This window comes from Panthera uncia, chromosome F2 (genome assembly GCF_023721935.1).
Source record: "Panthera uncia isolate 11264 chromosome F2, Puncia_PCG_1.0, whole genome shotgun sequence".
Taxonomy (NCBI): domain Eukaryota; kingdom Metazoa; phylum Chordata; class Mammalia; order Carnivora; family Felidae; genus Panthera; species Panthera uncia.
Genome location: NC_064812.1, coordinates 931,161 through 954,234, shown reverse-complemented (window position 1 = coordinate 954,234; position 23,074 = coordinate 931,161). Strand labels below are relative to the sequence as shown.

The following is a 23,074-nucleotide window of genomic DNA, read 5'->3' as shown; positions in this document are numbered from 1 at the left end:
GGGGGGAGCACGGAGTGTTCTCACGCTCTGGGTTTATTCCGAGAAGTCCCTTCGGAGGGAGTCCTCCCCGGGCTCCTTGCCGCCCCCCAAGTCCCGGACGTGAGCTGCTATGGAGAAGGCCATCGGGCGGGACAGCATCTGATCTGGGTCAGCCTCGATGAGAGGGGCTCATGCTGTTGGGTCCGAGTGTCACCGGCGTCCCCGCCACTGTGGCCACTCCGCTCACCGCAGGCCCGCACGTGAGCACTGGGCGGCCGGGCAGAGAGGCCGGCCGATACCCACGGGTCCCTTGTGCTGTCCACCTGGGTGTTTGTCGTCTCCTCCGCAGCGGGCTGTGTCTGGGCGTGTCACAGTGAGATGCAGAGCCAGCCACCCTTGTCTGGTGTCCCCAGCCTGCTCCTGCCGCGTGCCTATCCTCGTGCCTTTCCAGGCCTGCGTGTCTCTGTCATCCCAGTCCTGCTCAGTGTGTGTTCCTGAGGAGCCAGCCAAGCCTTTCACCAGTGTCCTGGGGTCCCATTTTCTGCACAGTCGCGGCCACTCTTCCCACCCATAGGGAGGGGTGACCAGGTGCCCCTGGGGGAGCCCCTCCACTGCCGTCTTTTAGGGTCCCCCTGACAGAGGAGCGTAATAGGCGGCGATCACAGGGCTGAGCCTCCTGTGCCTCAAGGCGAGACTTCGCTCCGCCTCCTGTCCTCCCAGGTGGCGAGGCTGTGATCCTGCTGGAGAGAGGACAGGACGGCAGGACCGTCTGGGTCACGGAATGTACTGTGCCTCCTCGGTGGCTCGTTGTTGTCACGCATTGGATTGCCGCGGCGTGTGCCCCGTGCCGGGGGTCCACGGGCGAGGACCCCAGGCGGCGATTGACCGCCCAGTTTGCACGTCCTCCGGTGCCCCAGCCGGACGCCCACCTCCCCAGGGGCCAAACCACGAATGGTGTTCTGTCCCGGAAGGCAGAGCCTTCCTCTAGAGTCTGCGGCCGTCCCCCGGCCTTGCTGACGGCACCCTTCTCCCCACAGACCCTCCGGCAGGGCGGGCCTGCCTCCGCCACAACCTCCGGGCCCTGCTGGAGCCGGTAGCCTTTTCTGGGTCTCTCAGTAAGCGGGGTGGGCCGTACTCCCAGGTATGGTTTGTGCTGCTCTCAAGTCCTCACGGGCCTGCCTCTTCCTCGAACGGGGCACAGCCATTTCTCTTTTACCTTGAGATGTCCCAACGCGCCCCGGATTCATGAACCCTTAAGACTTCACCGGCGTGGTTTTGCCTCCGCTGTCTGGAGCTCCCTGGACCGGGGAGGTGCCAGGAGCATCTGGGTTCCCGTGTCCACTGTCTGCAGTTGCTGTGACAGCCAGCACTATAGCTTAGAAGTCCGACACGGGCCTCAGCGGGTGACAGGAAGGCCATGGCAAGACCGAGATCCTTCCTGGGGCTCCAGAGGGAAATCTGTGTCCTCCCTCCTGGAGGTGCCCACGTTCCCGGCTCCTGGCCCTTCCTCACCTTCCGGGTCAGCGGTGTGGCATCTGTTTGACCTTCTTTCGGGTCACAGCTCCCTATGGCCTCTTCTTTCTTCCACTTTTTTTTTTTTTTTAAGCTTCTATATTTTGAGAGAGAGCACATGAGCAGGGGTGGGGCAGAGAGGAAATCCCAAGCAGGCTCCGCACTGTCGTCACAGAGCCCGACGTGGGGCTGGAACTCACGAACCGTGAGATCATGACCTGGGTCAAAATCAAGAGTCAGACGCTCAACGGACTGAGCCGCCCAGGCGCCCCCTGTCTCTGCTACTTGTGAGAAGCCTTGTGATTGCATCGCGTCCACCTGCATAACCCAGGGTGATCATCCTATTTGAAGGTCAGCTGATTAGTGCCTCAAGTCCATCTTCAACCTTAAGTCCTTCCTGCATGTAACACAGCACATTCGCAGGCTCCAGGGACCGGCACGTGGGCATCTTCGGCAGGGGCATCGTTCTGTCTCCCACGGTCCCTATGGGCCATAGCGGAGTAGAAGGCAGAGCGTAGCCGGGGTCTTGAGAAGACACGGTGAAGGGAGACTGCCGCCCTGGCCGGGCCCACCCGGTGATGGCTGTCGAGGGGAAAGCATGTGCCAAGTCAGTCGCCACATACGATCCGCCGGAGGCGGATCGGCTCCCACGAAGGCGCCACTTCCGGACGGCAGACCCCACCGGCCCTGCCACCCATTCAAGGTCACCGTGCTCGTGCTCCGTCACCTTCCGCCATTAGTCACTTTCTGCAAAGGCCAGATTGGTGAGTTCAATGGAGATATTCCGGGGACCCCGCTCCCGCTCTCCTCGAGCCTTCCTGCCTTCTTGTTTAAATTAAGGCTTTATTTTTTGGAGCGCTTTCAGGTTCCCAGCAGCACTGAGGGGAAAGTACACAGACTTCACATACACCCCCTGCCCCCACTCGTGTGCGATCTCTCCAGCTGTCAGCATCCCCGCCAGAGTGGTACCTGCGTCCCAGTCAGCGAACGGACACGGGTACCTGATCGTGATGCCTCGTCAGCAGCCGGCATCCACAGTTTACCTCAGGGCTCACTCTAGGCCCGTACAGTCTGCGGGTTTGGACAGACGTGTGATCCGTGTGCCCGATGCTGAGAGTCACCCGGAGTAGCTTCACTGCCCCGAACCCTCTGTCCCTCCCGTCCCCCCGACCCCCGGCCCCCACTCGTCTTTTACCGTCTCCACGGTTTTGCCTTTTCCAGAACGTCACAGACTTGGAATCGTACCGCGCGTAGCCTTTTCGGACTGGCTTCTTTTACCTCGTAATATGCATCTAGGGTCCCTCCGGGTCTTTTCACGGCTCGACAGCCCGTTCCTACTTAGTGCCGACCCACATCCCGTTGTCTGGATGGACCGCAGGTTGTCCGTTCACCTGCTGACGGACACCTCGGCTGTTCCAGGGTTTGGGGGCTCTGGATGAAGCCGCTGTCAACACCCGTGTGCAGGTTGTCGTGTGGACCCAAGTTCTCATCTCCTTTAGGTAGACGGCAAGGAGCGTGACTCCAGGATCACGTGGCCAGAGCATGTTTAATTTTATAAGAACTCTCCAGACTGTCTTCCAAAGTGGCTGCCCCATTCCGTTTTCCCACCAGCCACGAGCCAACGTTCCTGTGGCTCCGCATCCTGACCAACATCGGGTTATTCGGTGTTCTGGATTTTGGCCGTTCTAGTAGGTGTGCGGGCGGATCTCGTTGTCTTAATTTGCATTTCCCAGATAACATGTGATGTGGAGCATCTTTTATATGATTGTTTGCCATCTATTTATCTTCTTTGGGGGACTTGTCTCTTAAGGCCTCTGGCCTGTTTCTTAATTGTGTTGTTTGTTTCCTTACTGCTGAGTTTCGAGAGTTCTTTGTATACTCTGGATAACGTGGGGTTTTTTTTCTTTTTTTAAGTTTATTTATGTATTTGAAGAGGGAGAGAGCAAAAAAGGGAGAGAGAGAGAGAGCGTCCCAAGCAGGCTCCTTACCGTCAGTGCCAAACCTGATGCAGGACTCAAACTCAAGAACCGCGAGATCCTGACCTGCGCCGAAATCAAGAGTGGGCGCCCCGTGTGACATGCTTTTACCAGATGTGTCTTTTGCCGATGTTTTCTCCCGTCTGTGGCTTGTCTTCTCACTCTCTGACACTGTCTTTCACAGAGCAGGAATTTTTTAAGTTAATGAGGTCCAGCGTATCAGTGATTTCCTTTCTGGATGGTGCCTTTGAAGTTGCATCTAAAGATGGGCAGCATACCCACGGCCATCCAGGTTTTCTCCTGTGTCATCTTCTAAGAGCTTTATAGTTTTGCATTTTACGTTCAGGGCTGTGATCCATTTTTTTTTTTTTTAAAGATTTTGGTTTTTTAAGTAATCTCTCCACCCAGTGTGGGGCTTGCACCCACAACCCCGAGATCAGGAATCGCACACCTCACCAGCTGAGCCGGTCGGTCGCCCCCGGTCTGTGATCCACTGTGAGTGAATTTCTGTGAAGTGTGTCCGGGTGTGAGCCTACGTTCTCTTCCCCTTTGCGCGTGGGTGACCAGCTGTCCCTGCCCGTTCGTTGGAAAGGCGGCCTTTGCTTCTTTGTAAAGATCAGTTGACTATTTATGTGGGTCCCTCCAGTCCTTGGTGTCGCGGCTGATCTCTACGAGTCCTCCAGGAAAGCACTGTTTCTATCTTGTCCACATCTTGGTCGGGAGGAAGTTCCCTGGGGCCCCGCTTGGCTCTTCCTGCCGTAATGACCCCGCTGGTCGAGGCGCCGAGGTGAGCGTTCTGCCAGCGGCTAAGCAGATCTACCCCAACGTACAGGTCGGATCCATAGACCTGCCGGGCCCGGGGGAGACGACTCAAGCCACGGCGCCTTCCTCGCGGACGCCCCTTCTGCGAGCAGAGGACCCTGACGCTGCTGCAAAGCTGCGGGTGGCGGTGGCAGTCTAGATGCCACCCCCGGGGGCCCTCTGAAGGTCTACACCCCTCCCCCCCGTTGCCCAGTGTACGCTTCATTCAGCTACAGGGCCACGGACCCCTCTGAGGAAGGACTGGGAGAGTGTTCGGCGTCGGGACAGAGCTTGTGGCCGGGTCCTCCTCCCAGAGCGGCTCCGTCTTTGACTTTGGCGCTTGTCTGGGACCGAGGGCGACTGTGACGGCTGACGTCAGATATCTGCTCGGCAGACCTGGGGTTATTCCGACTTTACAGATCGAACGGTGCCCCACACACTGCCACGTGTCCCATGGCACGTCAGAGCGCCCCGGCCACCACTCTGCCCTCTGCCTGTCACGACGCCACCCTGCAGCCGCTTAACCGCTTCTCTTCCCGAAACTGGTCACTCCCCTCAGAGTCACCACTGAGCTCCGCGGTCACTCACGAGTGTCTTTCTTCCTTTTGTCTTTTTAAAGTAATTTTTCAAATGAGCTTGTTTATTTTTTGAGTGAGAGAGCAGGGGAGGGGGAGAGAGGGAGAGAGAGAGAGAGAGAGAGAGAGGGAGAGAGAGAGAATCCCAGGCAGGCTCCGAGCCGCCAGCACAGAGGGTGATGCGGGGCCCAAACCCATGAACCGCAAGATCACCACCCGAGCCGAAGTCAAGAGTCGGAAGCTCAGCTGAGCCACCCAGACACCCCTCTTTTCTCTTTTTTCTTTTCGAGTGTATTTATTTTGAGAGAGAGAGACCGAGCACGAGCGGGGGAGGGGCCGAGAGCAAGAGAATCCCAGGCAGGCTTAACTGACCGAGCCGCCCAGGCGACCCCACAAGTGTCCTTCTTACTGTTTTAGCGCAGGGGGTGCCCAAGGATCCCAGTCAGGCGGAGGCTTTACAGACTCACATCAACCGTTTCCTGCAAAAAAGAGTTTTTTGAAAGCCGGCCATTTCTTCCCGGAGCCGGCTTGCACTTCCCCGCCCGTCTGCTCGGACCCCTGGCTCTGATTATGGGCCGGTGCGGTGAGAGGTCACGGGGGCCTCGCCTCTCAGGGCGGCCGCTTCGGCGGAGGCCACCGCCTGGTTCAGAAGACCGGCCTCCTCTGACACGGAAGCGGCTGCGTGGCCGGGGCGGTGTGAGAATGCGCAGCAGAGGGGGAGAGCAAGCCCCTTCTCCCTCCTCCTGCCTTCGGCCCCCTCTTGTGCCCCAGTTCCACCATCTGCCCACGAGAAGCCCCCGCTGTCACTAGAGGGCCACGGTGGTGTTTTGGGGCCCCGGTGCTTGGTCCAAATTCTGGCCCCTGCCCTCCCTCCGGGGCCGAGTCCCCCTCGCAAACGGGGCCGTTGGGGAGCTTGGAGGCGGGTTGACTGCGAGGGGCTCAGGGTCCCCCCCGAAGGCATCCAGGCCTCCTGTTCAAGCACAGGTGCCGGTCTGGTTCGTCGCGACGCTGCTTCTTGCCACGGATCACGGGCATCTCACTTCCTGCTGGCCAGGAGCTCGGTACCACGGTCAAAGACGAGAGCGGGACCAAACTGATCGTGTGATTGTATCTTTTAGGGTCTGTTCTGGTACCAGGTACTGTCCCTGTCAGAATGCCCTCCAGGAAACAGAAGCTTGCTAAAATCAGAAGACAGACTTTAATAGGACAGTTGGTTGAACAGCTGTTGGGAGTCTAAAAAATCAGGAAGGGAACACGGAAGCTCACAGAGATAAGCCTCAGAAGTGGCCATCTTCCCTGGGCGGGCAAGGGGCTGTCGAGGGGATGGCCCGAGCTCAGGAGCTTGTGGGAGGCCGGTACCTGGGCGGCCGTGCAGGCCAGGAGCCCAGCGGCGGGCCCCCAAGAGCTGGGCTTCCGCCTCCGAGTGGGCAGCGGAGGCCCGGCCTCGGGGCACCTGCAGGCTGCCGAGGGCCGCCTAGATTTCGGAAGGGTGGCCGTCCCAGACCCCACACTCAGGACGCGTGCGAGACTCACTTCAGTTGTCACCTCCCCAGAAGTCAGAGCCTGGAACGCCTTCGCTGCACCCGCGCGGAGGCAGGGGTGGGGTGGGGGGACCCGGGATGATGGGCCCCCGAAGGGGCGTCCCTGCCTGCGGCTCTGGTTACTTCATCGGGCTCCTTTTCCAAGGCCTGCGGCAGGGGCGGGAGAGATGCTGGGCTCATTGGCTAGTCTCATGCAAATTCTATTTCACTACCCTTCTGCTTGCTCGCACCACTTGTGTATTTATGTTGTGTGATCATACCTCCGACTTCTGAAATATGTTTGTCGCTTTGAGCAGTTGTGTGCTAAAAGTAACAGTAGTGACAACCCAGAAGAACTTTTTTTATTTTTTTCATTTTTTATTGTTTAACATTGTTTTAATGTTTATTTATTTTTGAGAGAGAGAGATAGAGTGTGAGCAGGGGAGGGGCAGAGAGAGAGGGAGGCACAGAATCCAAAGGAGGCCCCAGGCTCTGAGCCGTCAGCACAGGGCCCGACGCGGGGGCTCGAACCTACAAACCACGAGATCGTGACCTGAGCCGACGTTGGACGCCAAGGCGCCCAGGCGCCCCGGATGTTTTCTTTTTAAAGCTTATTTAAGTAATCTTTACATCCAGGGTGGGGCTCGAACTCATGACCCTGTCCGTCTGCTGCGGTACGAAAACTGAAGAGCTCAGTTCCTCCACTGTGCCGTGAATCTATACATCGTCTTAATTATGCTATCTTTTCTTTGATTTACTCTTCTGGTAGGAAGTTCACGGCTCTCCCACTTGGCTTTTCGTACAATAACAGCGACGATGAGGACACTGATCGTCACACTTCTCGCATGCTCGCTGCGGGTGAGACCCCGCCCTAAGTATTTTGTATCCGACTAACAAATACAAAACCAAAGCCAAAACCCGTGAAGCAAGTGGGGACGGTGGTGGTGGTTTTCCGACGCACGCGACCGAGCCTGGAGTTGGTGCTTATCTGCCTGTCCTGCGTCTGTGAGATGCAAGAGGTCGTTTTAACAAGGTCTCGGGCAGCCCCTGAGGCCTCCATCTGGGAACTTAGGGGTGTTCATAGCGCGTCGCTCTCTCTCGAGGACCCCGTAATTCTTGAAGGGTCCGTGTTCTTCCGATCGGGCCTTCTAGCGATGGGAGGATAGAGAGAGAAGCGCCAGCCGTCGGGGGGCGCCGGCCGGAGGGACCTCCACAGCCGACGGTCCCAGCCGTGCAGGACAGGTGCACGACTATGAGATAGCACCCCCAAGCCCCACGCACTCATACAAATTTGAAGCCGTGCCAGAAAATCAAAGGAAAAAGCAACAAATCACCCACGTGCCCCGCCGTTCGGAACGAGGCAGCGTGGACACGCGTGATGTCCGGTTTTCTGCCCCGCCCCCCCCCCCCCCCCGGCCCCCTGTGCGGCTCCGGACGACTTCGCGCCGGGAGCCCTGGCCGGCGGGGTCCGTCTCCCTGTCTCGCCTCCCCTCACTGTCTTTCATCCCTGTCGTTAATCGTGGCTACCTGGAGTCTACCGGGGCCGATGGGAGGGTCGTGCCCAGTCACGGGAGAGGACTCCCCAGACCCGGCCCTGCCCGCGGCTCTGTCCTCGACGCGGGGCTGAGTTCTCACTGCGCGTGTCCCTCAAACGTCCCCTCAATGTTACCCCGCGCTATCTGGGATTTGAAAGAGTTACCGTTTCCATCCGCTTTCCCCTTCTACTGGCAAAACAGCCCCTTGTGCTCTGAGCTCGTCTTTGTCAAAAGCAGCCAGGGGCGCGCTGCCAACGTGTGCTCCCGCCCGGCCTCCTGGCGCCACAAGTTCACGCGGTGCCTCGTGTGTCCCAGAGGGCGTCCTCTGCGCGCCCCCCGCCTCGGCCCGAAGCGCAGGCCACACGGTTCAGTCTGAACGTCTGCCACCTGCTTCTGAATCGGTCAGGATGGGCCGGGTCTTCAGGAACAAGTTTCTTGGTTTCAAATGGCAAAAGCTTACTCCCCCCTCGGGCTCTGCCGCGCGGCCGACCCACGGAGGAGGCACCGCCCTCGGATAGCGCTCGGCGCCCTCTGACCGCGCGGCGGGACCCACGCGCGCCGTGAACGTTTGCTTCCACGTACTTTATCGTTTTCCTCCTCTGACGCGCGGCTTATTGTAAAACGTACTTCAGAATTTCTAAATATATGGGTATCCCTACTTGATTTTTCCTTATTTGATCTTAACCTTAACCGTGGTGACAGGTGATGAGGTTTGGGGGTGACGGTGGGGGGTCCGGAGCCCACCGCCGAGAAAGAACCCTCGAAGTCGTCTTTGGTGCAAGAAGGTGATTTTAGTAAAGCCCGGGGCCAGGACCCGAGGGCAGGGAGAGCTGCCCTGGGGTCGTGCAGAGTGACTGCTCATACGCTGTGCGGTCGGTCGGGAGATAACCTCAGGAGGAAGTTTCTGGAAGGGATTTCCACATGCTAAAGAGGATTCGAGATTCCTGGAGGCCCAGCTAGTGTCACGCTGAGGTGGTTTTTCCCTCTAGCAAAGCATTAGCCCTGAGGCAGGAGGGAGTTTCTGGAGATGAGGCCATTGAGAAGACTGCCTTTTTCTTGGAATTTACTTGGAGACTCAGGCCCTGCAGGACTGTGATCTCTATCGGTTTCCTTTCCTCTCCTTTGTCCTTGGGCAGCCGGGAGGGCCTGAGGAATGTCCCACATAACCCATGATGCGGGGGGGGGGGGGGGGGGGGGGGGGTGGGGAAGGTGCTAGCTTGTGCTGGGCCCCGGCCTGCCCCGTGCTCCCTGTCAACAGGGTTCAGTGGTGACAGAGTCCCGCGGTGACGGGGTTCGGTGGTGACTGGGTCCTGCATTTTCAACATGTCGGCCAGGCAGAGTGTTAGCCGTAAAATAGACGTTTCCTGTGTCGTTACACACGTTATGGTTTTATTTATTAACGTTTATTCGGTTTTGAGAGACAGAGAGTGAGCGGGGGAGGAGCAGAGAGAGGGAGACACAGAATCCGAAGGAGGTTCCAGACTGAGCCGTCAGCACAGAGCCCGACGCGGGGCTCGAACCTGTGAACCGCGAGATCATGACCTGAGCTGAAGTCGGACGCTTCACCGACTGAGCCCCCAGGCGCCCCCCTAGTGCGATTTTAGATTCGTCGGTTTCTGTTCATAGTTTTGCTCGGTGCATTTTGAGGCCTTGTCAGCAGAGGTGGACGTCTTTGTAAGAGCCATACTGCCTGGCAGACTGCTCCCTCCCCTTCTGGAATGTTCTTTAGCTCTAGAGACGCCTGTTGCCTTAGACTTTACTTACCACTCGCAGTTGGGCGTAACTTTGTGTTTTCTGTTGCTGCCTTGACAAATGGCCACAAACTCAGTAACGGAAGACAGCTCGCGTGTGCCGTGTTGCACTCCTGCGGCCCGGGCGTGTGCGTGTGCCTCCCCGTGGCCTTCTCGCGGGGCCCAAACAGCGGTCCCCGTCTGCCAAGGGGGAGCCCTGTAGAGCGTGGGGTAGCCGCGGGGCGCAACGCCCACCGCCTGCGCCACACGGACGGCACCCCTGTTCCAGGGGAGGGCGGACACGGGGCCCAAACTGCTGGGCGCCACCCCAGGCGTGCCTGCCAGTGTTTCTATACTGATCCTGCTGCGGTCACCTGTCCTGGAGTCTTCAAGTCCGGTGGGACTGTCCCCCGTCCTGACAGGGCGCGGGCCTCGGCACTTTGAACTACCCCTGCCCTCCTCTGGGCACATGCCCCGGTGTTGTGCGTGTCCTAGCTCAGCTGTGTTTGCGACGGCAGCGCTGTCTGGGGAGCATCTGCCCCGCACGTGCGTTCTCTCCGTGGCCCCTGCCCCTGCCCCTGCCCGCACCTGCACCCCTGCTGGGCTGCTCCGCGGCTGCTGAGGCCCCTTTGTGTGTCCAAAGGTGTGTTCGTTTTGCCTTAATTTTTTTTTTATCCCTTTGAAGGCGATAGACCTTTTTTCCTTTAATTTGAAGACTTTTCTTGCCGTCTTTAGTTTTTAGCAGTTTTACCGTGGCGTGCTGTGGGTGTGAGCCCCTGTTTGTTTTCCACGTCTTTTGTTAGTTTTGAAAAGTTTTCTTTGAATGTTGCTACCTCATGCCTGTCCCTTAAGCTTGCAACTTGAGTTCGCGTGTGCTAGACCTTTCCTCTGGCCTCTGCGCCTTTAACCTGGTGTCTCCATGTGTCTCGCTTCCAGTTTTGTTCTGTTTTCAGCTGTGTCTAATATCCCATTGAGCTTGCTCATTGAACTCTCAACTTCAGGTTTTATATTTTTACCTTCTCAGATTTCCATTTAGTCCTTTACCTCAGATTTCCATTTAGTCCTTTATTATTATCGTTTCCAGTTCTCTGCCCCAATTTTTTTTATTAAGTTTATTTATTTTGAGAGAGAGGGAGAAAGCGTGAGCAGGGGAGGCGCAGAGAGGGAAAGAGAGAGAATTCCAAATAGGCTCTGCCCTGTCGGCCCAGAGCCCGACACGAGGCTGGAACCCACGAACCGTGAGATCATGACCTGAGCGGAAGTCGGACGCTTCACCGACTGAGCCACCCAGGCGCCCCCCATTTTTTTTTAATGTTTCAAAAAATTGTTTTTTAATGTTATTTATTTTTGAGAGAGGGAGTGAGACTGGGGGAGGGGCAGAGAGAGGGAGACACAGAATCTGGAGCAGGCTCCAGGCTCCGAGCTGTCGGCACAGAGCCGGACGCAGGGCTCACGACCTGAGCCGAAGTCGGATGCTGAACAGACTGAGCCACCCAGGTGTCCCAAGGCTTTTTAATTTGTCTTTAATTCTGAGAATGTGTCACTCAGACATGAGGTCCGCGTCCAAGAACTCCTTATTTGCTCTATCTGGGTTTATTTCTGTTGTTCATTTTCTTTTTCAGCGAGATGGTGTTTCTTCATTTGCCTGATGATTTTGGTACGTGGCACCCAAAACATTCTGGAACGTGCCAGAGCCCTGGGCAGCACCATCCTCCTGCAGGGCCCATTTGTTTGGTCTCAGGCAGGCATGGGGGGGGGGGGGCGGCTCCAGATCTGGATCCCGTCAGGGACTGATGGATTTGCTGGGGCTTCTGTTCCTCGTCCCCAAGACTGGCTCCTTCAGGGCCCCCGCCCAGCGTGGTGCCCCGTGAGAGGAGGGCGCTCACTGACATTTGCGTTTCAGGGAAGCAACGGGTCCTTTTCTTCCCGTGCGGCTCCCAAACTGCCTTCTGTATTTCCATTAGCTGAGCCTAAGCCCAAAGCCTTACAGGCGCGCTCCGGATCACATGCAGGTTTTGTCCCCCTGGCGACGCCCTGCTGGGTCTTCGGCCCCCTTCCCGGGCCGGCCGCTCCCCCTCCCCCCTTCCACTCGCACCTGCGACGCAGTCATGCTGTCCTCCTGTGTGGCGGTCTGAACGCCCCGCTCTGCCACTGGGAGAAGAGTCCCTGTGGATCTTCAGCTCCTCTTTTCCCTTCAGTTTTGTGGACACCAAGTCCCTGACCCGTGACCTTTCCTGTGGCCGGAAGTGTCTTAGGAGAAGCCCCCGTCGGCTTCTCTTTCGATCCGGAGGCTCGAGGAGCTTTCTGGCTGTTGTTTGAAGGTTCAGCGACCTAGTTGCGGTGCGCCTGATGCCTGAGGTCCGTTTCCCGGTACGTTTTTCTCGCCACCCGTAAGACTCAAGTCAGGAGATCTGTTGGTGTTTTATCTCTGGAACGCGGAGACCACAACGGGGAGACCTCCAGAGTCTCGAATTATCCTCACGTTTCGTTGTTCTCGCCTCCCTTTCTACGCCGTCTCCGCTTATCTTGTCCACTTTCCGCCGCACCAGCTTTCTGGCCGCCCGGCCTCGCTCACTGTCCCCGCCCCTCGACTCCTTGTCGCACCGAGTCCCTCTCAGGTTCTTCCGCGGCTCTGGGCGCTTTGGGTGAGCGGCCTTCGTGGCCCGACGCCGCGAGGTCGCGCTGCGGTGGCCCTGCCACACTCAGGCGTGGCTACCGCCCTGCTGCTCTGGCGCACGACTCCAGGAGCACGTGCCAAGCACTGAGTAAGTCTTGGGAGCCCGCAGGGGCCCCGTGGGGTGTCACCATCACGGTTACCCCGTTTTGCAGAAAGGGACGCGGAGGCCCAGAGAGGTGAACCCACCCGACCTCAGGTGGGCAGGGGGCCAGGGCACGGGGTGCGGACCCTCGTCCAGTGCGGGTCGGGTTCCCGTGCTCTCTGCGGGGTGCATAGCCCCCCACGGAGGCTGCGTGGGGCCTGGAGCTCGGGCCGCAGGCACCTTGGGCTCCCTCTTCCGAGTCCCCGTGGGCTTGTGCCCGCCGTGCCCAGCCCCTGCATGCCCAGGCGGGGCCTGTGGGGGGCACGTGGGGGCTTCTCTGCCCGAGGCCATGTTTCTCACCATTCCTCCGGTGCCAACTAGCTTCTCCGGCTGGTCTTCCGCAGCGGGGGTCTCTGGGGGTCCCAGCTGTGTCTGGGGTGGGGCAGGTCAGGAGTTGGGGGCCTAACTCTACTCTTGCCTGTGGGTCCTCCTCCACCTTTGCTCTCGGCCGGTGGATTATTCCCGAGCGGCCACATTTGCCAATCTTAAAGATTTTATTTTGAAGTGACCTCTACACCCCACATGTGGCTGGGACTTACAACCTTGAGATGGAGAGTCACTGCTCTACCAACCAAGCCGGCCAGGTGCCCCTGTGTTTGCAGACTTTAGAACATTTCTGTCCTTTGGTGGGGTGAACCTGGAGGTCTGGCACGCCTGGCGTTGGGGTCCCAGCTGCTGCGTGACCGCGGCTTGGAGGGGACCGGGAGCCCCGAGCCCTCTCTCCACCCCCAGGGCCCGCCGCGGAGGATGGAGCGGCCACGATCATCCAGTGTGCGTTCCGGCAGCTCCTGGCCCGAAGGGCCCTGGCCCGCCGCCGGCAGGAGCACCGCAACTACCTGCAGCGCGTTGAACGGCTGGAGAGGGAGGTGAGGCGGCCGGGCTGGCTGGGCCCGGAGGTCCGATCCCAGTGGCGGGAACTCTGCACAGCCGGGGTGTGACCGCGGGCCGGCCGGTGACCCGGGGCGCGCGACTCCTCGGTGCCGGTCTGCCCGCAGGCCTTCGTGGCCCTGGTGCGGAGGGAGCAGGAGGCGGCGCGGAGGCGGCGGGAGGCGGAGGAGGCGGCCGAGCAGCGGCGGCAGGAGGATCGACAGCGCGGGGCGCGGCTGCGGGAGGCGGCCTTCGCCGGGGACCTGGGAGAGATCAAGGCGGTCCTGCGGGAGGTGGGAGGTGGGAGGCGGGGGGCGGGGCGAGGGCCGGGGGCGGGGCGCCCCCGGGGCCCGCGCGGTGACCGCGGGCCCGCGCGCAGGTGGACGAGCTGCTGACTCGCGAGGGCGTGGGCCACGACGAGGCGGGGTTGGCGCTGCGGCGGCGGGGGCGCGTGGCCCTGGTGGAGAGCGAGGACCGCGGCGGGAACACGCCGCTGTCGGAGGCGGCGGCCGGCGGGCAGACCCTGGCCATCCGGCTGCTGGCCGAGCAGGGCGCCAGCCCCAACAGCAAGGTGGGCGCGGGGGCCCGGGGCGGGGGTGGGGGGTGGGGGGCGCCCGCGGCCCCCGGGCCTCGCTCAGGAGCCCCTCGCGCAGGGCGCCTACGGCCGGACGCCGCTGTACCGGGCGGCCTTCGGGGGGCACCTGGAGGCTGTGGAGGCGCTTCTGGAGCTCGGAGCGGACCCCCGGGTGTACGCAGAAGACGGTAGCACCCCCGAGCAGGTGTGTGAGCATGGCTGGAGCACCGCCTCGCACCGCCCTCCTCGGTCGTCGGGGCGGGGGGGGGGGGAGGCTTGAGAGGAGGGGGGCGCGGGCGGTGTCCTGCGGACAGCCAAGAACGGGAACCTTCCCGAGGGCTGGAACCCTCAGTGCCAAGGGTGACCCGGGCAGTGGACGCCTGCTTCTGCAGGGGGCCTGGGGAGGGAGGAGGGACTGGGGGTGGGGGTGGGAAAAGGAGACCTGTTTGGTCTTGGGAGGGAGGCCCGGAGGACCCTCGGCGGTCACGGTCTTTGGGGGGAGCTGCACCATGACGGTCAGGGCTTCGGGGGCCCTCGGAGGGTGAGCTGTGACAGCCGCACCCTTTTCTCTAAACGGGAGAGTAACCGAGCCTCCTCCCAGGCCAGGCGGAACACAGGACACACGTGCTGAGCTCCTCACCGGCGTCGTCTGTCACTAGGTGGCCTCCCTGGACGCCGTGGTTAGTGTGCTGAGGTCCTGGGACCTAGGCCTCACTGAGGCCATGCTGCAGAGCATGGAGGCCGAGCGGCAGCGCCGGGCCCGGGAGGCGGAGCGACAGGAGGAGGCACAGGCCAAGCGGTGCGGCCGGGGGGGGTGGGGGAGGGTGGGGGTGGCGGCGGCGGCAAGGGGCGGCTCTGAGCGGGCTGTCCCCTCCCCCAGCAGCCTGAAGTCTGGAGTGCAGCAGCTGGCTGAGGAAGGGCGGCGGCGCCACAGAGAGGTGAGGGGAGCCTGGCCGGTGGGAAGCCGGGGAGGGGGGGGGGGGGGGGGGGGGGGAGGCCCCCCGCAGGCTGCTGGCCCCGGAGGGAGGCGCTGGGAGGCGCTGAGCCGGTTCGCGGGGCTCCAGGCCAGCCTCCCCCGGGCCCTCCCGCCCAGCTGCAGCAGGCCTACTGTGAGCTCAACCGGAGGATCACGGAGCACAAGTGTGAAGGGAGGCGCCTGGGCCGCACTGAGCTCACGCTGCAGGTGGGCTTTCTCCCTCTCCGGCCTGGGGCTCTGGGGCAGGGGTCTCCTCCCGCCCCCCCCCCCGCCCCGCCCCCAACGAGGGGTGTCACCTTCCAGCAGCAGCCTCCTGGGGTGGAAGGGGGCCCGCTATCCCCTCCTTGGGTGTACGGGACGCCCTGTGTGGAGGGGTAGAGCCTTGCTCTGAGCGGAGTGGGGCCCCTCCTCCAGGCCATCAAGGACGCGGAGGCCCAAGTGGACAGGCTACGTCTGGAGGCCCGGAAGGCGGAGGAGACGCTGGCCGTGGCCAGGCTGGAGCTGCGGAAGCAGACCCAGGAGGGTGGGCGGGGCTGGGGGGCGGGGCCCACTCCTGGGCGAGTGGGGGGTGGGGGCTTTGGGTCCTCCTGCCTCGCGGCCACCATCCTGCGACCCCGCAGGGGAGGAGGAGGAGGAGGCGGCGGCAGCGGCGGCGCCGGGGCTGAAATGCCAGGTCACTGAGCTGCACGACGTACTGATGAAGGATGTGGGCGACCGCATCCGCGTGGATGGCAGGTCAATAGCCTGGGTTGGGTGACGGTGAGCGGAGGAGGGTTTGGGTGGACGGCGGTGACCCGGCGGCCGCTCCCAGGTGGCCTCTTGTCATCGACCCTTCGGGCCAGGCAGCCACCTTCCTGCGCTACCAGGACACCAACTACGTGGACGCGGTGAACCCGGACCACTTGCGGCCGGAGAGGATCCGGCTGGCGCTGCTGGGGGCGCTCAGGTAAGGTGGACGGAGGGCAGGGGCCCCTCCGCCGGCCCCTCACCCACCCGCCTGCCCCGCAGGTACGGGAAGCCGCTGGTGTTCGACCTGTGCGACGTGGACCTGTTCCCCGCGGTGCGGCAGCAGCTGGAGGCGGTGCAGCCCGGCCTGGCGCAGGAGCTGCTGGGCCGCGGGCTCCTGGAGCGGGAGCGGTACCTGTCGCTGGTGCGGCCCGCCGACGGCCCCGAGTACGGCCCCGCCGGGTTCCAGGAGGCGCGCCTGCGGCACTTCCGCCTCCTCTTCGTCACCAGGGCTCAGCGGCCGTCGGAGGAGCAGCTGCGGGTGCTGCTCCCCGTGCGCGTGCAGCTGCCCCGCGGGGGCCTCTAGCGCCCGGCCCAATAAAGTCGGCCCCGGGATGCGGGGCGTGACCCCCCAGGACCGTCCCCGCCTCCCACTGTGTGCACGCCACCCGGTGTGGGGAGTGGGGCGGGGTGTGCGTGGGGGCCCCGGACGGAGGGCACGCTGCTCCCGGGTGCACGGGATGGGGGAGGGCCTGGGGGTTCAGGGCTGTTTCCGGCCCCCCACCCCAACCACCATGAACCCCAGCCGTGGGGTGTGGGCAGGCAGACAGGAGGTAAAACGTAGTCAACTTTATTCTTCTTAAACCACAAAATAGAGTCTTTGGTTGTACAAACGTCACTAGTTACAGTCTTGCCAACAGGTCCCAACTGGGGAGGGGCCTCTTTAAAATGCTAACACCCAGGTTAAAAGACTCGGGGCAGGGGCGGTGGTGCTGCGGGCAGGGCCCCCACCCGAGTCAGGGGAGGTACCCAGGACCTCTAGGAGGGCACTGGGCCCAGGCCGCGGCGCCCTGGCCGGATCGGGCGGCGGCTGCTGCACAGCGTCACCTCCTCGGGGCCAGGCGAGGGCCTGCCCAGGAGCACCACGGCCACCTCTCCGTCCTCCTCCTGCAGGCCTGGTGGGCAGAGGCAGGGCAGTGAGCCGACAGGGGGTGGGGTGGCCTGGGGGCACCCCCGGGCCTCACCTGTCACTTACCAGGGCCAGGAGACGGTTCCAAGGACCTCAGCTCCTCAGCAAAATCTGGGGACTGTGATGGGGAGAAGGGTTGGGTCAGGACTGCAGCCAGGGGCTGCCTGCAACCACCCCTGAGAGCCGGGGTGGGGGGTCCCCGCGCCCACGGAACAGGACTGGAGACAGGCAGAGAGGGCGGGACAGGCCTGGTGCAAAGGCGGCAGGAGCCCATGCGGCTGTCCCGCGGAAGGGCCTGTACCTGCAGGTCATAGACAGGTCTGGAAGAAGGGAGGGCTGCAAACACCCTGTAGTCAAACTTCCTCCCAGACAAGGCCTTGAAAGGACAGCGTGAGGGAGAAAGGCAGAGAGCGTGAAAAGGGTGAAGGGAGAGGCAGAGTCTGGGGAGGGGGGTACGGGACAGGCATCGACTGCTGACTCCTCACCAGGCGTCCAGGAGAGGTGCTGGTCTGGGGGCCGAGGTCTGGCGGGGGAGAGGGGACAAGAAGTGGGTGTTGGGGGAGGTGTGGGCTGCAGGGCAGACCCGCCGCCTCCCCTACCGGGACGCAGACCTTCCAACGGGGTGGGTGACGGGGTGGGCGCCGGTGAGGGGGCCTCCGCCAGCCGCTCCAGGGGCCCGCGCCTGCCTCGGCCCTCCTGGGACTTGCTGAGGACCATCTGTGCACGGAGGGCGTCCTGTTCCAGGGACTTCATCCTGAGAGCAAACGGGAGGTGGGGCTGGGCAGGCGGTGCGGTGGCCGCAGGCAGCGGGGGCAGGGGAGGCCTCGCTGGGCCGCAGGGGCCTCACCTGGCCGCCCGCCACAATGCGCGCTTCTCGGCCTCCAGGGCACGGCGCTCGGCAGGGGACAGAGCCCGATCGGGCGCAGGCAACTCGGGGCTCTGGACACGGAGTCGCTCCTGATGGCGCCGTTCCGCTTTGGCTGTGCGCACCGGGGCGCTGCCTCCCGGAGGCAGGGGGGACGAGGGTCCGAGCCTGGGAGAGGAGATGGGACAGGAGATGGGACAGGAGGGCCGGGTGGGTGGAGTGCTGGGGGTACAGGGGCACCCGGGGAGACGCTGGGTGCTGCCCCCTCACCCTGTGGTGGGGCCGGTCGGGGGAGGCAGCTCCTCTGGCTCATCGGGGGGTTCCCCATCCAGGTCCAGGGGGGGCCCGGTGCCCTCTGCCTCCCGCATCATCTGCGCCCTCTTCTGCTGCAGCTTCCGGGCTGGGGGGGAGGAGGAAAGGGGTGTGTGTGTGGGGGGGGGGGCCGACAGGTCAGGCCCTGGCCTGGCCCCAGCCCTCCCCGCTGCCCATCCGGCCGCTCACCTTCCTCCTCCTGCATCTTGCGCAGATCGTCGGCACCCACCAGGGACACGCGCTTGGGGGGGCCCCTCGGCTTGGGGCAGCCGCACCTCCAGTTCAAAGTACTTTTGCCGCTCGCGGAAGGAGAGCTGCTCCGGGGAGGCCGCGGGCCCAGGTGTGGGGGCCTGGGGAGAGTGGGTCCTGAGGCCCGGCCCCTCCGGCACACGCCCCGCAAGCACACGCAGAGGAAGGGCGGGCCGCCCACCGTGTACCTGGGCGGGGGTGTCCGGCGGGTGTGGGCCGGGCACGGCGGCAAAGGTCCTGTAGGCCTGCTTCACGTTGGTGGGCAGTGCGTCGGGGGAGGGTGGGGAGGGGAGCTGAGGGGTGGGGCGCACGTGAGTCATGCAGAGACAGCCATCATCAGCCACCAGCTGTCCCCACCAGCTGCCGGAGACGCCCGCACACTGGAGGTCAGAGCGCTCACAAAACGGGGATCACCTCTATCCCTGGGGGCCACAGAGTCCCCTGGCCAGGCCTCAGCCGCTTTTGTCAGCAGAGGGAAGGATCGGGGTTCAGGTAAGGTGTGTGTGGGGGGGCGGAGTTGGTGCAGGAAAGAGACACGGAGCCAAGGTGAGCGGTCAGGTTGGGTACCCAGGGGCACGGGGCCGACACTTACCTGCCTGCCGTCTGCTGGGCAGGGGCAGAGGCCGGGAGCTGGCCTCTGAGTTGGCATTGCCAGTGCCCACCCCCCGCTGCCCTCTCATGCAGCCGACCCAGGGAGCCTGAGTAGGGCCAAGCTGGCCCCCAGGGCCTCACAGACAAGAGGACAGGCAGAGGTGAGGCAGCCCTGACCCCGGGGGCCCCGGGGGCCCCGGGGAGCCCTCACCCACATCACCAACCACCTCTGGCCAGGGAGGTGCCGGCAGGCTGTGCCCTCACAGTCCGAGTGGCAGCTGGGGGGAGGTGCTGTCCCCTCCCCCCCCCACCCACTAGGCACTCACCTGCTGGCAGCTAGGGGAGGGGGAGCAGGGAGCCTCGGCCATCTTCCCTCCGGCTGTTCCAGACAGGACCTGCAGGCGTCAGGCTGGAGTGAGGGTCAGGCAGGGGTGGGGCCTCGCAGGGGGTGGGGCGCTTGGCAGAAGCTGGTCTTCGGCTCCTGACCTGACCCCAGTCCAGGGGGCACTCCCAGGTGGACATAAACACCTGTTTGGCCAGTGTGAAGGGTCCCCCCCCCCAAAGGCCACAGCCTGGAGCCCCCCAGGATCCCCTCTGCACCCCACGATGCCAGGGGGACAGGAAGGAGGCTCTGACCACAGCGAAGGCAGCTGTTCCGTGGGCAGCGCCCCCGGCTCCCCTCCCCGTGTTCTCTGAAGAGGCGTGAGCCAGGGAGGCCCGGACCCTCGCCTGCCACCCCGTGGCATAGTCCTCCTGGTCAGAGGACACGGGCCCCAACCCTGCCGTGGGGTTCCCGCTCTCAGCTGTTCACAGTTGAGGGAAGGTCTACAACCGAAGCCTCCGAGATGCCCCCCCGGCACGACTCCCCACCGCTCTCGGTCATGTTGGCGCCTCGGGCAGCTGCTGGGAGGGCTGCTCCCATCTCGTGGGGGAGGGCTGAGGACCCGACGTCCGTCCCGTCCAGCACAGCTGTCAGCAGCGGGCCACTTCCCTCCGGCCCGGCCTTCATCAAGGCTGCTCAAAGCTGTCCTCCTCAACGGCAGACCCCCAGTGGCTCTGGAGGCCTCCAGCTGCCTCCGCCCGCCCCTCCCCAGCCCTCAGGCCAGGCTCAGGCTCTCCTCCGGTGGGTCTGAGGGGAGGGGGCTTCCTGGGACCCGGCCCCCAAGCCCCGCGTGCCTCTGCCTCAGGTGCCCCTGTGGGCCCTGCCTGGTCCCTGGGGTCTTGGGGGAGGAGGGGTGCTAAGGCAGGGGTGGGTCAGAGCCTAGAGGGCAGACGAGAGAGTGGGCCGGGCTGTGACCTGGACACTGACCCTCTGCGTGCTGCCAGCGCCGGGCGTGGCGGCCAGGGTGCGGTGGTCCAGCTTCAGGCCCTCCGGGCCCCGACCCTGGGGAGCAGAGTAGACAGTGGTGTGAAAGGCCGTGTCTGCACCCGAGTGTGGGACAGGTCGCTGCCAGGGGAAGGGAGGGCCTGGTGGGCATCTGGGCCGCTGCCTACTGTCCACCCTGGCACCCTGCGGCGCCCCAGGCCCGAGTGTGAAGGGAAGCCTAGTGTACAGGGCAAGGACACCTGGACACTCACCACAGCTTCCAGTCCCCACTGTGGGGTCTGTCCTGGTAGCTCCTTCTCCTATGAGCAGAGAAGACACTAGTCAGGGACCACCGGCCTCAGGCTCCGTGCCCACCCCTCCCCCCACCCCGCCCCCTGGGGCTGAACTGCAGGTGGTTCTGACCTTGCCAGAGCCCTCGGGGCTCAGCTCCCGGTCGACGGAGGAGATGCTCTCCAGGCTGTTCCGGCGGCCAATTCCTGCCGCGAAGGGGTTGGCAATGACACCCGGGGACACCTAAGGAGAGACGTGGGCTTAGGGCGGGACCCCCGGTCTCGGGGTCCCCTCCGCAGGTAGGCTGAACCTGCCAGCGACCCATACGGCTGAGGCGGCCTCTGGGGTGGGCGGATCCGTGACCGGGTACCGCCGGCACCCCGGACGTTGTGCCGTCACTGCATCTGCCTCAGAACATGGATGCACATCACGAGCACCAGAGGCCATTCTGACACGTGGCAGGAGGCAGGGGAGGCTGACCGTGTACACTCAGCCCGGGAAGCAGGTGACAACACCGAGATGGGGTGGGGATGGGGGGCACCGGGCAGGGGTGCCTGGCGGCACAAAGCCTCTTCCGACTCACAGGCTGCTTCTGGAATCTGCAGCGCGAGCGCCCAGAAAGCATTCTGAAACAAAGGACGCAATGCAGGAGGCAGCCCGGCAGCTCGGGGTGGTAAGGGGGCGGGCACCGTCTCCTGCCAGGTACCGGCCGGCAGAGCGGTGGGAGGAAGGAGGGTAAGAGCGTACGGTCTGTCCACAAACTGCGCTTTAACCGTGAGCCCCGAGGGTGAACACAGGTGGCCGGAAACACAGGAAGGGCTCGCTCCAACCCCACGCGAGACAAGAGGGAGAACTCAGCCGTGAGCAGCAGCAGGAACCGGAGGGGCGGCACGGGAGGCACGGAGACTCCCCTCGGGGTGAACGGCTCCCGCTGACGGGGGCGGCTGTCGGTGTGGGCCAAAACACCTATCCGGCTGCGGCCGACACTTCGAAAGCCCGAGTGAAGGGGTGAGCGAGGGGAGGGCAGAGAGGTGCCAGCCACATGGAGAACGAGGACAGGGGGTGCCCACAGCAGAGAAGAGGGGCTCAAGGATGGAAACAGTGGACAGACAGGGACGCTGTCATGCCGGACGGAGCCATCCATGAGGCAGGTATGACAACACGAACTGGGTGCCGGACAGGCGAGAGGCTAGAGGGGGAGAGCAGAGTCTGCTAGGAACGCGGGCTCGACAGAAACCCTGCAGCGGGAGACCCCCAACTAGGACTGAGATTCTGGCAACAATGGAAGATGTAACAGACGCTAAGGAGCCCACCTTCTCAACTTCTGGAACACGGCAGTCAGAAGGCCACAGGCGGGCCTGAGAGAGGCGGGGCCCTCAGACCAGGGAGCACAGTCGCGCACGGGGACTGAGCGGAGAGCACAAGCGGCAAGGCGGCCGGGTCCCTCGTGGCAGAGGAGGCCACGTACACAGGGAGGGGCCGGCCCGGGAGGCCACTGGGATGGTGGATGACGACGTGAACTCCTGCTTTTCCACAGTCAGAGACGCAAATGTCAACACGCACCCACTCATGGAAGAGCCCGCCCGCCGAGAGGCGCTGAGGCCACGAGCACACCTGGGGCCCAGATCTTGGCTTCTAAATACCACTTTCCACTAAAAGGAACGAGCACTCCTTGGAGAAATGTGCCACAGAGTCGGGCGGGAGAACATGACATAAGCCCAGAGTGACCCGTTGTGCCGGAAACTAGGTTGCTCAAAGGATCGTGGGCCAGGTTAGAGGGGCTGGCGGGAAGCCCCTTCCATCGGCCAACTCCAGGGCTCCTGGAGCATGAAAGCAGCGGCCACGGCGACAAACCATCACCGTGAAAACAACGTGGAGGCCAGTGAGTCTGCGATCGGGGCAGACGGGGGAGTATCTAACTGCAGAGAAGGGAGAGCCCCTCCTGGCAGCACAAGGCCGACCGACAAACGCGGGAGGAGCAAGTTCAGAATGTCATCATTGGCGACGACCGCGACACTGACGCGAGAGACACCTGCAGGCGCTAGGGTTGGCGGCGGACACGGGACGAGTGACGGACATTCAGACACTCTCAACGTCCCCCCACAAGATACTAATTTCAAAGGGAAAAGAGTCACTTTACAGTGAGGACACCTGGGGACAGCACTGTGGAGACCGCGGGTGATGGGCCAGACCGCCATCTGTGCGCCCTGCCAGGAGGCTCTGGGGGGACAGGGGTCAGCCTGCGGGGAGCGGCCACGGGCCACGGTGCACAAGGTCAGGGTCGGGGAGGCTGCAGAGACGCGGCCACCAGGCTCCCACCCGCGCACTCCCGCACTGAGCCCTCTGCAACGAGAGACGCCGTGGGACCGTGGGGGAGGCGCACACACGGCCTCTGGGCGAGAGATTCTGTGGTCTGTTCTTGCCTTTTTCCAAATTTAAAATCATTTTATGTACTTGCTCATATTTTTCAAAAAGAAATCATGCAGACTAACCCCAGACCGACACACCTGGTGGCCTGCAGGGACAGAAGTCAGACTCGTCAAAGTGCTGTTTGTAGTTTTGGCTTTGGGACCACGTAAAGACTCACACTAGCACAAAAGAGCGGTTTGAAACCATCCCCAGGGGCGCCTGGGTGGCTCAGTCGGTTAAGCGGCCGACTTCAGCTCAGGTCACGATCTCGC

The 23,074-nt window shown here is 62.9% G+C and overlaps 2 protein-coding genes across 4 annotated transcripts in view; one reads left to right on the top strand and one right to left on the bottom strand.

Moving 5' to 3' along the window:
• IQANK1 (IQ motif and ankyrin repeat containing 1) overlaps positions 1 to 16,213 on the top strand; it is a 23,645-nt gene extending 7,432 nt beyond the window's left edge. For 2 of the 3 annotated variants that reach the window (XM_049632800.1, XM_049632798.1), the window contains exons 4-13: positions 13,180 to 13,313; positions 13,443 to 13,607; positions 13,694 to 13,885; positions 13,968 to 14,093; positions 14,548 to 14,687; positions 14,772 to 14,826; positions 14,953 to 15,071; positions 15,279 to 15,599; positions 15,676 to 15,810; positions 15,873 to 16,213. In XM_049632800.1, coding sequence (XP_049488757.1) covers positions 13,180 to 13,313; positions 13,443 to 13,607; positions 13,694 to 13,885; positions 13,968 to 14,093; positions 14,548 to 14,687; positions 14,772 to 14,826; positions 14,953 to 15,071; positions 15,279 to 15,599; positions 15,676 to 15,810; positions 15,873 to 16,176 — 1,691 coding nt within the window. In that variant the 3' untranslated portion in view covers positions 16,177 to 16,213. Of the gene's footprint in view, positions 1 to 13,179; positions 13,314 to 13,442; positions 13,608 to 13,693; positions 13,886 to 13,967; positions 14,094 to 14,547; positions 14,827 to 14,952; positions 15,072 to 15,278; positions 15,600 to 15,675; positions 15,811 to 15,872 lie in introns of all 3 variants that reach the window. The other variant, XM_049632801.1, reaches the window with a different exon arrangement.
• Positions 16,214 to 16,424: 211 nt separating this feature from the next.
• SCRIB (scribble planar cell polarity protein) overlaps positions 16,425 to 23,074 on the bottom strand; it is a 28,123-nt gene continuing 21,473 nt past the window's right edge. Inside the window, 14 exon segments of the mRNA XM_049633728.1 lie at positions 16,425 to 16,765; positions 16,846 to 16,897; positions 17,081 to 17,155; positions 17,265 to 17,302; positions 17,391 to 17,533; positions 17,627 to 17,812; positions 17,915 to 18,044; positions 18,146 to 18,209; positions 18,211 to 18,306; positions 18,394 to 18,498; positions 19,123 to 19,191; positions 20,106 to 20,180; positions 20,375 to 20,422; positions 20,526 to 20,636. Of these exon segments, the coding sequence (XP_049489685.1) occupies positions 16,629 to 16,765; positions 16,846 to 16,897; positions 17,081 to 17,155; positions 17,265 to 17,302; positions 17,391 to 17,533; positions 17,627 to 17,812; positions 17,915 to 18,044; positions 18,146 to 18,209; positions 18,211 to 18,306; positions 18,394 to 18,498; positions 19,123 to 19,191; positions 20,106 to 20,180; positions 20,375 to 20,422; positions 20,526 to 20,636 (1,329 nt within the window). The 3' untranslated portion in view covers positions 16,425 to 16,628.